This window comes from Peromyscus maniculatus, chromosome 12 (assembly GCF_049852395.1).
Source record: "Peromyscus maniculatus bairdii isolate BWxNUB_F1_BW_parent chromosome 12, HU_Pman_BW_mat_3.1, whole genome shotgun sequence".
Taxonomy (NCBI): Eukaryota; Metazoa; Chordata; class Mammalia; order Rodentia; family Cricetidae; genus Peromyscus; species Peromyscus maniculatus.
Genome location: NC_134863.1, coordinates 62,353,446 through 62,371,205, shown reverse-complemented (window position 1 = coordinate 62,371,205; position 17,760 = coordinate 62,353,446). Strand labels below are relative to the sequence as shown.

The 17,760-nt window shown below is 40.2% G+C and overlaps 1 protein-coding gene across 6 annotated transcripts in view; it reads right to left on the bottom strand.

Moving 5' to 3' along the window:
- The window catches only part of Robo1 (roundabout guidance receptor 1), a 997,953-nt gene that overhangs the window by 310,090 nt on the left and 670,103 nt on the right, over positions 1–17,760 (bottom strand). For all 6 annotated transcript variants that reach the window (XM_016002158.3, XM_076549102.1, XM_076549101.1 and 3 more), the window contains one exon: positions 2,976–3,302. In XM_016002158.3, the coding sequence (XP_015857644.1) occupies positions 2,976–3,302 (327 nt within the window). The remainder of the gene's footprint in view (positions 1–2,975; positions 3,303–17,760) is intronic.

Genomic DNA, 17,760 nt, shown 5'->3' with positions numbered 1-17,760 from the left:
ATATCAGGAATCAAGAAGTCCAGTTGTTGTTCCAGCTGTAGACCTTGGTTGCAACACAAGCAAAACACAGATGAAATGTTTTTAAAAGCATTCCCAACAAGTGCTCTGTGAGACCCGCGCTGCCTCAAGACACTTCTGCTAATGCGGTTTCTGAGGCTACAGCATCACTGTGAAATTAGATGCAATCTCCGGCTTCCTGTCCGAGCCTTGGGGAGGGTCAGAATAGCTCTTGCTTTACTTATGGCACCTAAACTAAGGAAGCATGTAGAAAAACAAAGAGCAACAGTATACTCCCGGAAGAAAAAATAAAAGCCAAACTGTTAACAGTATTCCCAGGCTTGTTTGGAACTAACATGGCTGACATCCGTGCTCACCATCAAAAGAGTTGATCAACTCTATAACATACAAAAGGGCTGCTTTGGGTGTTAGGACAAAAGCCTCCTGAAAATGGGGCAAGAACAGTATTAATGGTCAAAAATAAATGAGTGAAATAGTGTGAACTAAACTGCTACATATTGATTTGCAGTGTGCTAAGGGAGTTTTTTTTTTTTTAATGAATTAATGGTTTCTCAACTTCCCAAACACATAAAAGCCTTTCTCAGGACAGGGCGCTAAAAGCAAACATAGTATCCAATAAACAAATGTTTCTTCTGATCGCTGTCATGAAATTAGTATGAAAACTATTTGACCCAAATGCTACAAACTTCTTCAGGATTGCAAAACTTTTTATCTTTAATGAGGATATGTATATCAAATTGTGATTAATACCATACTAAATTTGAGAAGTATAAAATGTTTATACATTTCTCTCTTTATAAATATAGGAATTATTCTAAGTATTATCTTACAACTTTTTAAAAAATCTTTATATAATAATTGGTAAATTGATAATATTAATTTTTATTTGGAGCACAGTGCTAAAACTTATGAGCATAAGGAGCTCTGAATTTGGTTCCAATTCTCATGAACATATTTACTAAGAGTCTCAAGGGGATGGACTGTGTAGCTTAGACAGAAAACTGGAAACTAATAGTATCTTTAAAATATCCATACAGAGGCTGTCTGAAGACCAGTGCAGGCAGGGTATCCTGACAATCGGCGGTGAAGTAGGAGGTGTTTGGAAAAGGAAGCTCTGGAAGGGACAGACTGATCTAATCAAGTCTATAACTTCCTCCTAAATACTGAAAACGACCAAAGGGACCAGGGCGCTGAATCACCAAGGAATCGAGGTGCTCTTTGCTATTTCTGTTGGCACACACACTATGCCTTTGGTTTTTCTTCTCGCATCCAGTGTTTAAAAACAAACAAGACACTGTTCTCTCTCTCTCTCTCTCTCTCTCTCTCTCTCTCTCTCTCTCTCTCTCTCTCTCTCTCTCTCTCTCTCTCTCTGGGTCTTTGCTGTTTTTAATCACAATTAGGAACCTACCTATACCATCTCTACCAGCTTTTCTGATTTCTTGAATTGATGTTTGAATTTTACCTACCTTAACATGACCTCAATGAGGAATAATTATTCTATAATAAAAATACGATGACAATTACTGAAGTGCAAAAGATGATAATTGCCAAAACATGTACACTGTTTTATGAGCAGGAACACATTTAAGTGGTTTTCCTGTGTTCCCTTTAAAGAAGGGCTTCAAACATAAACGCAGAATCACATTTGGCTGTGATCATAGCTTCCTTCCCTCTTACAGATGTAGTTCTGAGACCTTCACTTTGAGTCAGGTCACTAAGAAAGGGGCAGTAAGTTTACTGTCACTTAATTTAGCCGGGCGACATGACCTCAGGTTTCACATACACATTTTCAAGTGTGAAATGGGTATGATGGTGCCGGCCTGTAATCCCAGCATTGAGGGGGCAGAGCCAGGAAACTTGGAAGCTCAAGGCCAGCTTGCCCTACCCAGCAAAATCATGTCTCAAAGTAAAACAAGTAACAACAACAAAATCTTAATGTTAATGGCTAGTTTTGACATAGTCTGAAGTGGTTAGTTTTATCCTATTCACTTATGTTTTATATTTTCTCTTAATATCAGGTATCTTGGGCAGTCTATCTCAGTGTAAATAACACAAACCTTAGTGAGGGGGTAAAACATTTACTATCTTCGGACTTGATTTGAGATTAATCTCTAAATTTATCTCTCAATTTAATTGTTAGGTATGGGTTAATGTGTTCAAGTTCTAGTTGAACAGCGAAGACTATTAAAAGTTATATAAATAAAACTTGGGACATAAGTCATGTTAAAATACGGGTAGTCCTGGGAAATATATATATATTTCAAATGATTAATGTGAATCTTATTCATCTTTATTATCCCTATGTATAAATTAGAGATTTCTGATATATACACATAACAGGATTCTTTGAAGGGAAATGAACCTTTTAGCTACCTACTGAATGAGGATAGAAAGTCAGAGAGGTTCAGTTCATATCCTATCCAAATACAATGCACATTTGTAGTACAGATATATCAATCTAATCACCCATCAATATTCATCACATAGCAAAACATTCATCACATTCATCTAATCATTCATCACATTACAAAAATGCTACATGTGATATACATATAAGTAAACAGCAAACAAGCAGAACCATCAGGATAGTGTACACCTGCTTGTCCCCAGGCTCTGCTGCCCTTAACAAGGTAGGAAGCTTCCGAATGCAATTTCCTGAACGGCATGCTACTTTACTTACTGACAAATCTTACACATTCCACACGGTTCGAACAAACCATGGAAGGCAATACAGCAAGCTCAGTGAAGGAAATATTCTACAGAAAACCAGTTCCAGCGACCTAGACTGAATACCCACATAGGATGAGAAGCGAGGAAAACTGACAGGGTCTGAGATGGCGTTCATACAAATCTAGACTATCCTCACGCAAAGGCTGTAATACATGCATAAGTCCTTGCTGTAGCTGTCCAAGACACACGAGCCCGTGTAATTCCCCCTAGAAAACCGTTTTACTTACTAGCTACCTCCAGCGACGCGTTGTGGCTCACAGCCTCTCCGAGGTAATTCCTCGCTACACAGATGTAGACCCCTTCGTCGGGCCGACTCTTCCGTCCATGTACTATACGTAAGAAAAATAAAGATCCGCTTGGCAGCAACATCCGGTGCGAGCGAGGGTCATCCTTGTCTGTCTCCACTCTTTCCCCGCCTTTGTACCACTCGATGGTCGGGGTGGGGCGACCTTCAGCTTTACAGTTCAAAGTGGCAGGCTCTCCTTTCGAGACAATGAGATCCGAAGGGTGCTCAACAATGCGAGGTGGGAAATCTTCCTGACGAAGACGGGAGCCTGCAGAAGAATTGAACAAACGTTTCTTATTTCACCGGGAGGCAGTTTAAAAGGCCTTGTTTCAGAAGCACAAGCACGGGCTTTAATGATATTTAAATATTGCCTTAAACGGGCATATCCTTCCTAACCTTGGTTTTAAATACTCCCAGGGTCTACCTGGACCCCTGCATCCATGGCTGAATGCTTTTGACTCTGCACGTAGGAAAGTTCTCTTGCTTAATTCGGCCTGTGTAGATGTTGCCCGCTGATCATTGAGGACCCATGGCACTGACCTTTAATACCTCAAATGGTACTTGTGATGGCTAGCTTTCATGGTCAACTTGATGCAATCGAGAACCACCCAAGAAGGGAGTCTCAGTAGATTAAGATGGCCTCTGGGCATGTCTGTGGAGGGTTATCTTGATCACATTAACTGAGGTGGGGAGATCTGGCCCATCTCTAATGGCACCAGTTCCTGTTCTGGAGATTCCAGATTATATACAACCGGGAAAAGTGAGCCGAGCACAAGCATGTGTGCATTAATCCACGGCTTCCGGCTCTTGACTATGGATGTAACAGGACTACCTGCTACAAGTTCGGCCATGTTTCCTTCTCTGCCTCCATGGACTGTAACCTGGAATTGTGAGGCAAATAAGCCCTTGCTCCCCTAACCACACTTGTCAGTATCACATCCCAGCAACAGGAAAGAAACTAAAACATTGCCTGTCTTTGCAGAAGAATACGCCTGCTAAAGAGGTCTGTGACTATTGCAGGCAATGGTATGGATTCCCAGAATCCCTCTTTTAACCAGCACCAGGTAATAAATTATTTCATAAAATGTCCTTTAAATACAACGTGTGTGGTGGTTTGAATGTAACTGGCCCCCATGAGAACATAGGGAGTGTCACTATTAGGAAGTGTGGCTTTGTTAGAGAAGGTATGGCCTTGCTGGAGGAAGTATGTCACAGTGGGGGCAGGCTTAGAGGTCTCCTATATGCTCAAGCCACAGCCAGTGTCTCAGACATCTTCTTGTTGCCTGCGGGTCAAGATGTAAGAACTCTCAGCTACCTCTCCAGCACCATGTCTGCCTGTACATCACCATGTCCCACCATGATGATAATGGACTGAACCTCTGAACTGTAAACCAGTCCCGATTAAGTGTTTTTCCTTTTTAAGAGTTGCCGCGGTCAGTGGTCATGGCGTCTCTTCTGAGCAACAGAAACTCTAACTAAGACAGTGTGGCTCTACTTTGTTTTGCAATAAAGTAAAACATCAATAACAGGGATCATGTCAGGGGGTTGTGTAAATGAGAAAAGGAGGCTCTGGAATTTGAACACTCAGTCCCCTGCTGGTGGAGCTTTTTGGAGAGGTTTCTGTGGTACTGCCTTGCTAGAAGAAATATGTCACTTGTGGGAAGTTGTTGAGATCAGATGCCCTTGGCCACTTTTCGTTTGCTCTCTCTGCTTCATGCTTGCAGATTAAAGATGTGACCCCTCAGATCCTTGCTCCTGCCACCATGAATGCAGCCCAATGGACTGATTCCTAATAACCGCAAGCCTAAATAAGCCCTTCCAACTATGAATTGTCTTGGTCATAGCGTTTTATCAAATAACAGAAAAATAACTTAAACTAGCTTACGTTCTTAAATATCCTCAACTGTTTTCTGCTGGGAATACAGCAAATATAAAATGTCTCGAACCTCTGTCAAATTCACTAACTCTAGCTTTTGTTTAGTACAGCCCCAGACCTGGCCCTCATGTACTATTCGTACCTCAGTGAAAACAGCAAAGTAGAAACAAGTCTTCTCACCATCTCCTCAAAATGCCAATCCCATCGCGACACCACTGCCACCCCAGGTCCAACTACTCTGCCTTCTGCTGAGGTTTAGGAAAGCCATTTCAGTCGTCCATTCAGATGTAGTCAGAAGGCTTTGAACTCATTTGCTCTTACGTTCTTAATAAAACCCACAAGAATGACCTTTTCTTTCCCCAGCCCAGCTCTCCACACAGCCTGCTCACGCCTTCCGATGCCTTCTGTTAGATCTACAACCACACTGTGTTTCCTTCTGTCCAACAAACGCCTGCCATAGACCTGGGGCCGCAAATAAACTACATCCCTCAAGGCCCAGGCTTCTTTCCAGTCTCCACTCTCGCGAACTTTTCCCACCAAATTAAGTTCACTTTGATAAACCTAAACAGCACTCTATAGAGTCATCGCTGAATTTTATTTATCTAATACTTCCAACAGTTTTCTCCTCCCCACAAAGATGTGAGATCTGTGGGCTTCCTTTTGCTCGTGGATCTCTGCTGATGATGGCCAAGTACTGAACATAACTACAATGTTCCAGAAACATGAGTAGAATCACTGAGAAAATGAATAAATGGCTAAAAGAAAATATCTACCTGAGAAGAGTGAAGGAATCACGGACTCTAGATCTGGAGATGGTATTGCACATCTGTACCCAACACTTGGGAGGTGGAGGTAGGAAGGTCAGGAGTTCAAGGTCATCCTTGGCTACATTGTTAGTTTGAGGCCCAACTGGACACCAGTAAACCATTTTTCAAAACAGACAAAAAGGACCATGAACTGTAGAAAGCACTAAGACTTTTCTCTTTAAAATAACCAGTGTGCACTGTATTCAGCCACAATAGACTCTATATGGCATACGAAGCTTATTTATATCTGTGTCTATTTGTAATTAGTATAATTAATAGTTGGTCTTAGGGAAATGACTATGAAAGGAAAAGTTAACAATCTTAGTGAGTAAGAGTTTCATACCCAGGGGCTGAGGAGATGGATTGGTTGATAGAACGCTTGCTGTGCAACCTGAAGATCTGTGTTTGGATTCCCAGCGCACTGATGAAAACCAGGCATGGTGGCATGCATTCCAGATAGGGTATATGATAGCAGTCAGGTAGAAGGGGAGATGAGCTCATTGTCCAGCTAGTCTAGCTAACACGTTAAAATTCCAGGTTAAGTTAAACACACTGAAAACATGCGCTGGAAGAGTGCTACGGGAAAGCACACAACATCTGCTTCTGGCCTTTGCAGATGCAGGCACAGGAACGCACATGTGCATGTACACAGAGGTGTGATGCGGTAGATAGAGACAGAGATGGATGGGGAGGGAAGAGCATGATAATCAGAACTACAGGGAAATAGCATTAGTTTAGAGCATGATACACAGCATGTGATATATTCTTTAAAGGATGGCAGGCTTGAAAAGGAGAAGAAATAAGCCAGCAAGGTGGGAGTAAATAACTTAGAAAGTCTTCCATTCTCACAATGGCTATAGTAAAGAGAATGACATATAGGTTGGCTTTTAAGTAACTCATAATTATCAGTGCCATGAACCTCAGCGTATCATTATCCTTTAGAATGGCTGTAATTATGAAAGACAGATACTGATGATAATCAACTAATGAGGTGAAACACACTCACAGAAAGTTTAAATTATGAAAGTCTATTTGAGATAGGAAATAAGGTTGCAAGTGTTACTCTAAGAACACAAAGGAAGGGCACTGAAGACAACCCCAGCCAGTCAGAAGGAGTCTGGAGCAGCAGCCCTTGAGAGGATCCCTGAGAATGAGTCACAAAAGGAAACTAGGTAAGGAATTCACCCAGGGCACAACTACTAGATTACAGAGCACAGTTAGGAGATCTGCTGCTAGGTTAGCTCACAGTGTGAATGGTCAGAAATTGAGAAGCATGAAACTGAAAAATAAATAAATAAATGAAAGAAATGACAAAAAGGGAAAAAAAAGAAAAAAATAAGATCATAAGGATAGGCTTTGACTATCAAGCAAGTGTTCTGCAAAATAAATGAAGTGTGTGTGTGTGTGTGTGTGTGTGAGAGAGAGAGAGAGAGAGAGAGAGAGAGAGAGAGAGACAGACAGACAGACAGACAGACAGACAGACAGACAGACAGACAGACAGACAGAGACAGAGAATGTTCACACTTGGAGGCCAGAAGTAAATACTGGGCGTCCTATTCTAGTGCACATCATTCTCTCCTGAAGTGCAGTTCACTGATTGGCTAAACTGGCTTGCTATGAACTCCGGGGATCCTGCAATCGCTGCCCCACAGCAATGGGGTTACAAATGCATACTTCTGTACCAATCTATTCATGCTGAGCATCCAAACCCAGGTCTTTACGCTTCCACTGGAACCACTGTGGTGGTATTGTGTTCCTCAAAATATTGTGCACACTAATAAACTTATCTGGGGTCAGAGAATAACAGCCACTAGATACAGAGGCTAGAAAATGGATGGTGGCACTCATACCTTTAATCCTAGCCTTCTGGAGGCATGGATCTCTGTGAGTTTAAGGCCACACTGGAAACAGCCAGGCATGGTGACTCACGCCTTTAATCCCAAGAAGTGAGCCTTTAATCCCAGGGAGTGATGGCAGAAAGCAGAAAGGTATATAAAGCATGAAAACCGGGAACTAGAAGCTTTTGGCTGGTTAAGCTTTTAGGCTTTGAGCAGCAGTTCAGCTGAGATCCATTCTGGATGAGGACTCAGAAGCTTCCAGTCTGAGGAAACAGGATCAGGTGAGGAACTAGGGATGTGAGGTTGGCTGTGGCTTGTTCTACTTCCCTGATCTTCCAGCATTATTCACCCCAATAACTGACCCCAGGTTTGTTTTTATTAATAAGACCTGTTAAGATTCATGCTACAAACCACCCTACCCACTGAGCCATCTTCTCCTCTGAAAAATCATTAAAAGTTTTTAAGGCAAGGGCTAGTATTTGGTTTTAGAGTGCTGGCTCCTGACAGAATAAAGTCAATGTAAGCAGACTACGTTAGGAGATTAGATACCATATGTTGGCACCTTCAAATTATGTGTCTCCGAACCTGTACTTAGACACTGAAAAGGGTAACAGGTAAACACTGGAGATGATAATATGTTCATCAGCAAAGCTTCCCCACTGGCAATGTGGAGGATGGTGAAGAAAGACCATGATGGAGACAGAGTAGAGACCCACCACTCTATCACTGGTGGCTGACGTATAGTTTCAATGAGCATAGAGACAAAAGACTTTCATGCAAGAAAAAAGAAGGGTTGGGTATCCTTCCAGAAAACCCAGAGGGAAATGATGAGTTGACAGCAGCTGTGTCTCCAAGTTTGACCTAAGAAACCAAATCTCAGCTAGAGCCATTAGCCAGAAAAGAGCTGGGGCAAAAATCCTGGGAAAGAAGAAAACTGTCTGGGGGGAAGGTGTAGAGGAAGTCACGGCCAATTGCAGAACCTGGAGACTGCCCAGGCTCCACGACGGTGCACTGTTGCGGAGGAGAGTCTCCATCTGAACCTCCGTTCCCCAGAGCTGGACCCCAGCCAGCAGGACGTCGGGGAATAGAGAACTCAGACCCAGGTTTTCACCACCGTGTTTGTGCAGCAGCATTCAGTAAAAGCTCCAGCAATAAAAATGCTTTCTATATTATTAATGACTAATTTTTTAACCCTCTATGGAATACACTTTCCCCACATTGTTAATAACGTTTCTCATATTAAAGGGAAAAAAGCTGAAGTTCTCAGAGTCTAGTCTTACTAATGCACATTCTGATCTGCCAGAAAGTGCATGTGATACACACCGTTTCCCAAGCTTAGTTAGATATTGAAGTCTTTTCTTCTCTCTCTCTCTCTTTTTGAAAAGGAGGTTCCACTGAGTTTTATTTCTAATGAATCCATTTGAATAGAAAATTTATAACATTAAATCTATGGTCATCTGAAGAGACTCAATCAAGTCATCAGAAAAGTAGTCCTTTTATTACAACAGAATGAAGGACTTGGAAAGTCACAACAACATGGAAATGCTTCAGTTCTTTATAATGTTCGACCCTCAGGAAAGGCACTTGGCAATATCTGACTCATATGCATAATGAGTTAGCCTCAGTAATAAAAACCCTAAATGCCAGGCATCACCTTCATTAAAACTATAATAAATGGTTTTTTTATGATCAAAGATAAGCAGGAAGGAATGGGACTGAAGAGCATCTACTGTGGGTTATCCCCCATCTCTCCTGCTACCGAAGCATCTTTCTGAAGTGGCTGTTATTAAGAATGGTATCAACATGCTGCACTGAGGTCTCGGTTGTCGTTCAGCTGAGAGGTGGCCATGTTGGGTTTTAGTCCTAGGCAAATCCCAAACTCTTGCTGTTTGCAAATAGTCAATACGTCCTGCAGGGACTAACTAGTTCAAATCAATATGTAAATATGGGCTGTCTCTTTGGCTTTCAATACTGCGAGTGTTCACTGTGGTGTCTTACTTCTAAAATGGTGATGAAAAAAATATCAAGAAGCTGTCAAGTCTGATGACCTCTGTTTTTTCTTTCTCCGTTTAAAACGGGGGGGGGGGGGGGGAGCGTCATTTACCTGTAAACCAAATTAACTTAATAAAGACCTTATAATCAATGTTTTCCTTGTATAAATATGATTCAAATTGCTAGGCATCCTTATATTATCAGTTTTCAGATTGCTGAGAACTTCTGTTTGCAAACAACTAGTATATAATTAAAGCCATTTTCATAGCTGAGTGCAGAGGTATGCATGCAATCCCATCACTCAGAGGGCTAAGGAAGAAGGATCATTTAGTTATTCCAGAACAGCCTGGGCTACACTGTGACACTCCTGTGTAAGAAAAGAGCTGAGGAGAAGGCCCGATGGATAGGTGCTTACGGCATAAGCTTGAGAGCCTGAGTTTAAACCATCAAGACCAAATGAAGCTGGGCACAGAAGCATACATCTGCAATCTCCATGCTCCTACAGCAAGATGGAATTAAGGAGGCAGGGGCCTTTCTAGAAGCTCACTGGTATGTTGGACATACACAACACAGAGGGACAAGAAAGAGATGCTGTCTCAGGGTGGGAGGCCAGTACCGACGTCAAGTGTGTCCTCTGACCTCTGCACATGTGACATGGCATGAGTAAACCCTCCACACTGTAGAAATGTTCTACAGTCATCAAATGTTCTCACGTCACCTGCCAGCCACCGTTGTGGTTGTGCTAACTTGTGCGTGTTTCATATAGAAAGATAGAAGGTTTATGGACTAACCGGCAAAACCCATGCTCTGTCGTGTAACACAATACTCACAAAGAAGACAAAGTAAAAGGGAAAAGGGCTTACGTCATGACACCTTAAGAAGATATTGAGATGATACTGTTCCCAAACAAGAATCAGGGTGACTCTGTCCTCTAACAAGGACTTAGAATGTTCCTGTCCACTGCTCTTAAGAAGAATACTGGTGACTCCCTGGGGATGTGACACTCCTGACTTCTCGGCAAGATCAGCACCACAGAAAAGGCCAGGGCAGAATTCCTTCAACAACGGCCCAGTTGGAAGATAAAATATAAACAAGAGTGACCGAAATATCTAAATATTTACACAGCCCCAGCTGGAAGGAGACATATACGTAAGTGCTAAGTATTTCAGGGAAATTCATCAAAGTCACATGGGATTTATGAGGAAGGACCCGAACTCCTAGCTGGATGTAAACTCTCCCCCCACCTACTGAGACATTACTTCCAGAAACCCAAATGAGCAACCATTCCAGAGACACTGGTCCTATTGAGATTCTATTCAGGCTTGTGCATAATTTTCTTTATTTTTCTTTTCTCTCCAGCATAGAAGCAGTATTTGCCGTAAGTCTTTTATTTATGCTCTCAAGTCCGTTTCTCAGCATACAGAAGGCAAACCACGATCGTATAAAGAAATCCCTGTTTGCATCCAAATTCCTCTTTAGTATTTTTCATAGGTGATATCAGAAAGTTTGCAGTGATTAAATTCTCCTGCTGAAGCACACCAAAGAACAAAAACACTTATAAAGTTGCTCACCACAACAAATCCATTAAGTAGTTGAGAGCCCCGCAATGAATATTAATAGACAAACTTGGTGACATCTGTCCAAGGCTGGGCAAGAAATGTATGTAATTGCCTTGACAACATGCTTCTATTTGTAAAAATATTTGTATTTTTAGAGAAACCTCACCACTTAGCTTTTTTTTTTTTTTTGCCTAAGTTTCATTGCATTTTAAAAGTATCTCTAATTACAAACACACACCCCATCATCACGAATCCAATAATTTTCCTCTCAGAAGTTCTTCCTACTAGGAGATGTTCCCCAAAGCCAAGAAAGCTCTGCCTACCCACTGCTTGCTAAGTACAGGAGGTAGAAGAAGTGGCAATCAGAGTCTTAAGCTAGACTTGACCACGTAGTTAGATCTTATCTCATAACACACTCAAATAAATAAACCAATTAACTGATGCCTATCCTCTAAGGAGTCATACACATTTCCAAAGTACACTCAATGTTGTAGAAATAAATATTAAAAACAAAAGTCACTGTGTTACAAAGAATAAGCACACTCAGCTGTATTACATACAGTGAATAGAAGGGAAGGGATGTCTTAAAGGAACGACATGATGGACAGGTTGTGGCCTTTTCTTCATTTCCTCCGCTTTCTCTTGGTTATAAACCTTAAAACGATCAGTCAGAAAGAAAGAAAATAACCTCTCCTAAGCAAAGTCTATACTAATGCCAAGAATTAGCTCAGCGCGCTGGTAGACCTATTGTCTCAAATGATCAGCAAAGCAGCGCCAAAATGAAATTCCAGGAGAGAGTTTCTACTGTGTGGGTAACATCCCTTTATCATCAACATCAAATGGTTATTTCCCTAGAGACGGGGAAAAGCTTGACAATATTGTAGGTTAAATGTTAGGGATAATTTTGAGCCCCCCAGCCCTGCACCACTTTTAATAATGCGGACACTGAAGAGGTGCCAAGCGCACTCACTGCAGGCATAGCCTCAGCTGGGACTTTACCCTGGCTGTTGGGTGCAGGGTCCAGAGGATGGAAGTTTGCTTTGACTTCATTCCTTTCCATTTTCCCCTTAGCAAAATGTCCAGTAAAGGTACCAATAGTAAGTAACCCTTCTGCAAAATGCTAAATAACACTGTGTACTTATCTTAAAGATCCAAATGTGTTTGTGGTCTTATCCATCAGTCTGTCCATCGTTTGCTTATATAAGAACTATGAGTAAAATCACTGGTCTCAGTCTGAAGTGTATGAAGAGAGACAGAAAATATTTGCAAGGATGGCATTAAAGCCAGAGGCTGGGACCATGATCCCAGTGGTCAGGCAGTAGAGGAAAAGGCATTTTGAATTTGAGGCTACACATGACCACATGGTGAGAGCTATTCTCATAACAGACCAAAAATAAATTCATTAAAGGATATCTGCCAGTGAATTTAGGGGAAATAATTGTATAAGAAATTAGATTTAGAGCCGGGCAGTGGTGGCCCACATCTTTAATCCCAGCACTGGGGAGGCAGAACTTGGTGGATCTTTGTGGGTTTGAGGCCAGCCTGTTCTACAGAGTGAGTTCCAGGAAAGGCACCAAAACTACACAGAGAAAACCTGTCTTGAAAAAACAAAATAATAATAATAATAATAATAAGAAGAAGAAGAAGAAGAAGAAGAAGAAGAAGAATTAGAATACAATAGCTTAAGTAAAATTTGTGAACTATTTCAGCATATGTATAAAAAAATAACTAAACTACAGACTGGGTTTAACTACCTGAGTTTAAATCTTGTACTAGTTAGCTATTTAGACTTGGATAAATTGCTTAACTGGTTTTTGCATTTATGCACAATGCCAGATGCAAAACAAAATACCAATTACATAGACACATGGGTTTGAAATTTTGGAAGCTGTATGAGCACCACTGTTTGATTTCATAATCTCCTTCCCCATCTTTCAGTTACAGCAACATTCTTACTAATTCCAGGAGAATTTCTTCCTCCAGATTTGGAAGAAATATTGTAGACGAAGCTTAGCCCCCAGCTTCAGTTTACACTTACACTCTGAATAAAATTTAATTTGCACAGTTCTTGGAAGATTCTGGTACAATTTCCATAAAGCATCTTTGAAAATGAGAGAAGACAAATCAAATAAAGGAGACTGGGGGGAACGTAGTAAAATGCTTACTGTACAGGCGTGAGCATGTGTTCTGATCCCCGACACCAAAGGAAAAGACAAGACCATCAGCAAGCCCGTCATCCCAGGGCCGGAATAGGATGCGGCCTAAACAGGAGGATCTCCAAGCCTCCAGGGCCAGCCGCTCTAGCCAAAACAGTGACCTCAGAGAGAATGACACCTCAGAGCAACCTCTAGTCTCCAAATGCACAAGCACGTGTGAGCACACCCTCACACCCCCATGCAGGCAAACGCATGCACATCACACACACAAAAACAATCATTTCAGAAAGCACTTAGTGCAGCTGACTGACCGTTTCCCTGCAAAGCATAACATGCTGACCATCCAAGTCACCTGTCATAAAGCACCTCTGTTCCTTGGAGGAAATACTCCAAATAGGCACGCTGAGTACTGAAATGTATTGCTTCCCAATGGAAATAGGAGGGCTTTTGAAATACTACTGGGCTAGGAGTCATGGTGTCTTTCATTTTTTTTCTTTTCAGAAGAAATACAAAAATGTGTGGACCACTAGAGTAGAGATTCAAGTCCATACATCACCATGAATGTTAATATCTAAGATATTTAGATCTGGAGGTATAATATAAAGTATAGCCTAAACTCTTATGGCCTATTTCAGTTGTTAAGATCAAATGGACATTTGGGATTTTCTTGAGAATGGATTCTGAAAACATCTTGCACTGTGAAAAACAGTGTATGGGTGGTCCTCTGAATTTTTTTTATTGCAATGAAAACATAGTTAGTAATCATCTTGGATTGTCTATACCAAACAGAAAATAGCATGGTATTGCAATCAATGTAAATTTCCAGTTCATTATTTACATATACTATAGAAATGGCAGATGGTACCATATTTGGATCAACTGACAGATTTTGCTCTCCAAGTGGCCAGTCAGGAATACTGACGACTGTATAAATAAATCTTGTCTAGTAAACTACCTCTGTCACCTTAAAACTTTTGAAAGAATAGCCTGAAAAAAATCTTACTCATATGTCCAAAAGATGCTTTCAAGTCACAAATTTGAAGTACATAAAAAATTAAAAATTCCTACAATAATTTAACCATAGTAAAGGCTTCAAAAACGTCATGTCAAGTTAAACTGGCCGGTCCTTTCACTAAAGAGCCGTATTACATTTTCCCAGAATATGCATATTATCGAAATAATTCAGTAACAGTCCAAATCTAAAAAGCAATTGAAGTAGAAAAACTGAAGCTTTTAACTAGCTATACTTTTTGAATCACTCACATTTGTGATGTGTCAAGAACCTCTGATTTTAGATGAGAGGTTAATGTCTTCAAAATAAGAATACGAAACCACTGTTTTAAGGATAATTGTCTAAAGACAATTAGATTTCTAAAAAACAAAATTCTTAAAATACCCTTTTAAGGGCTTACTGAGGAATTCCTATAGGAAGGCAATCAACTCCACTCTGTAAAAACACAGTAATTTTGACATGAACAAGAATTTCTTAAGAATATCTTTTCACACATTAGCAAACTAAGTGTACATTTTCCTTTCTTATCTCTTCTAAATTTTTCTTTCATTGTGTGTTGGTTTTCAATTTTGTAGTTCTTAGGCAATGTTCTAATAAAAGGTGATGAGAGGTAGCAACTATCATTCAGCATGGGAAAATTTAATGTTAACTAAAAAAGAAAATCAAAATTGTAAATAATAACAAAAACTTTAAAAGTTGTAATATTTATTTTAAAGGGTAAGTACATAATGATTCCAAAGTAAAAATTATCTTTTTACCTAATTAAAAAAAATACATGATAATACATATATATACATACATATGTGTATATATATGTGTGTGTATCTTTTAATTCAAATATATAAACTTCCTCAAAATTCTTCTACTTGTAAAAATATCTCATGGAGAATATTATATCTACATGCATTTTTCATGCTGTACTATAATAAACCTTTTGAGAGGGAATATAATACTTGTCCATGAGAGTGGCTTAATTCATAATTTTGAAGGGAACAAGTCAAAAATCAGTTCTGTTTATGAAGCACTTTTGGTGTTTAGTTTATAAATAGTTGGACCATAATTTAAATACTTTTACAGTCCTGTCAGCCCTGAGAACAGCACCTTGTAAACATCAGGTCAATAAATATGTGTTAAATAAATTTGTCGAAAGACTTGGAAGTTGAAAATGATGGGCAACCACAGACACATTTTTAAATAATTTAGAACATGGTATATACAAACATCCAACCAAGGAGCCAATGATCCTCTGAACAGCTAGAGAGAAGATAGTGGACCCCCTCCCCGACCATCCACTTTGGGAGCCCTGTGCCAAATAGACAGTACTTGTGAACTAGGAGACAGAGCACGTATTCATCATCTTGTGGTGTACAACACGTGTGAACAGAGGTGTAAATTGCTCCATTCTAGTTAAAGACCCAGAGAAAATAAAAAGTCACAGGCAAAGAGAGTCCTAGAGAAAAAGATCTGGGAAAAATAACCTTGACGTTCAAAAGATTGTTGAAAAAGTAGATAGTTTATGTTTTTCTTTCTATAAGTTTCTCCACTTTCCAAATATTCTACAATGTTCTGCTGCTGTATTCAGAATGAAATTCTTCAATTTAGAAATTGTGCGCGGGAACAAGTTAGCAGAGACAGGAATCAAGAAAATAAAATGGGATCTTTGCTAACTCTTTAGTGCTTACTTATTTACTCAACAAATATACATTAAATGTCTCCCCTTCCCCAGATCTGTGCAAGAGTGTAGCAGGCTCTAAAATAAAGTGTTAATAGGACCTGTGTCTTTTTAAATGATCTCCAATCCAGAGTTAACACCAATTATATATGAACTACATTGCACGCACTTAAACCATGTACATGTACTAATATTAACCCACACTAAGCATTTAAGTGACCACAGGAAAAAGGGGAAAAAAAAACTTTCCTGTGCCACTTAATGAGCTTTAATTAAACAAGAGAGCTCCATATGCAAAACATGCAACATGGTTAGAATGAGGGAAAGCAAGGACCCCACAAAAGCAGGCTTTCCTAACCAGGTGGAAGATCTCTATGAGAGGAATTGAATGAGGGTCACAAACCCTGAGGCACATAGTTGCTGGGTCATGCCTGTGTGACCACTGGGAATTAAAAGACTGGATATGGATTTAAACCAATTAACAGCTATCAATTGCCTCTTCTCTCTAGGCATCAAATAGACCTAATCATTTCACTTATCTTCCATGACAGTGCAAGCTAATTCCTAGTCTCCGCCACTCCAGGAAAATCAGTTATTAGAACCTCATTGTCCCGTCTCAATCAACTTAAAAAAAACCTAGAATGGGTAGTCTCTCTCCCTAGTAAGTCAAATGGAATACTAGGAAGAAAGAACAGTATTGTCTCATAGCTCCAAAGGAGAAAAATGCTTCATGGTAACTAGTACAACATTATTATCATATAAAACAATTTAAAGCATATTAAAATTGTTAGTATATCTGTTTGAAGAAAAAAAGGAATTACATCTTAAACTACAATGAATAATCATAGCAAGGAAAAGAAAACAACCATAAGTTCTCTTGGTTTGCTAGCTTGTCTGCTTCTTGGATGTCTCTTGGTTTAGGCCCTGCCTCCTCTAGACCCCACTATGGAGAAAAGGCTAAAGACTTATAACAGTCTGCCCACATCTGCCTTCCAAGTTCTGGGATCATCATCTGGCTACCATGCCTGACTTAAAAATCAGAAATTCTTGATTGTCCTATTGACCAAATAAGGGCATTTTTCACTGAAAGACAATGAATGGATAATGGAAAAAGGCTGCTGTATTACTGCAAGATTTGATATTCTGTAGTTTTCATACAGGAATAAACTAGCCTACCCACTGCGTAAGTACAGCGAGACATAGATGAAAGCAGCGCTAAGTTTTCCACTTGTTGGTTTTCTTTTATGGTTTAATCGGAAACCACAAGAATAATGGCTGTTAAATGGTGGAAGTCCAAAACACAACAAAAAAAGTAAAACAAGGCATGGAAGTCCATTTATTTCAACTCAACACGTAGTTACTGAGTGAATATTCTGTGGCTGGCCCTACCGAGAATAGAATGAATGGAAAACCTTACAGGACCACAGGGGCTTGTAATTAGTACTGTAGAATAAAGGGAGAAAACAAAGCCCCAGAGCTTCCATCTAGAGCTGTGACCAAGTACTTATAGGGCATGTAAATACTCCACCAGGGTATCATAAACCCTACAAGATCTCTGTTGATATATGGTAAAGGCAGAGAAAGTACAACGTTTCAGTCGGAGCGCATTTATGGATAGTCTTGTTTACATAATTATTTTCCTCTGACTTTGATTCTCAGCTGGCGGCAGCTCTGAAATTAAATGGTACAGGCTAGGATTATCAAGAGTGGATGGCAAGTGGTGAGGGGTGGGCAGAAAGGAAGCAGACAGATGTGGAAATTCAAAATGCAGCCAGACATGTGTCTGGGAAAGAAAGCTAATTAGGGCTCAGAAGT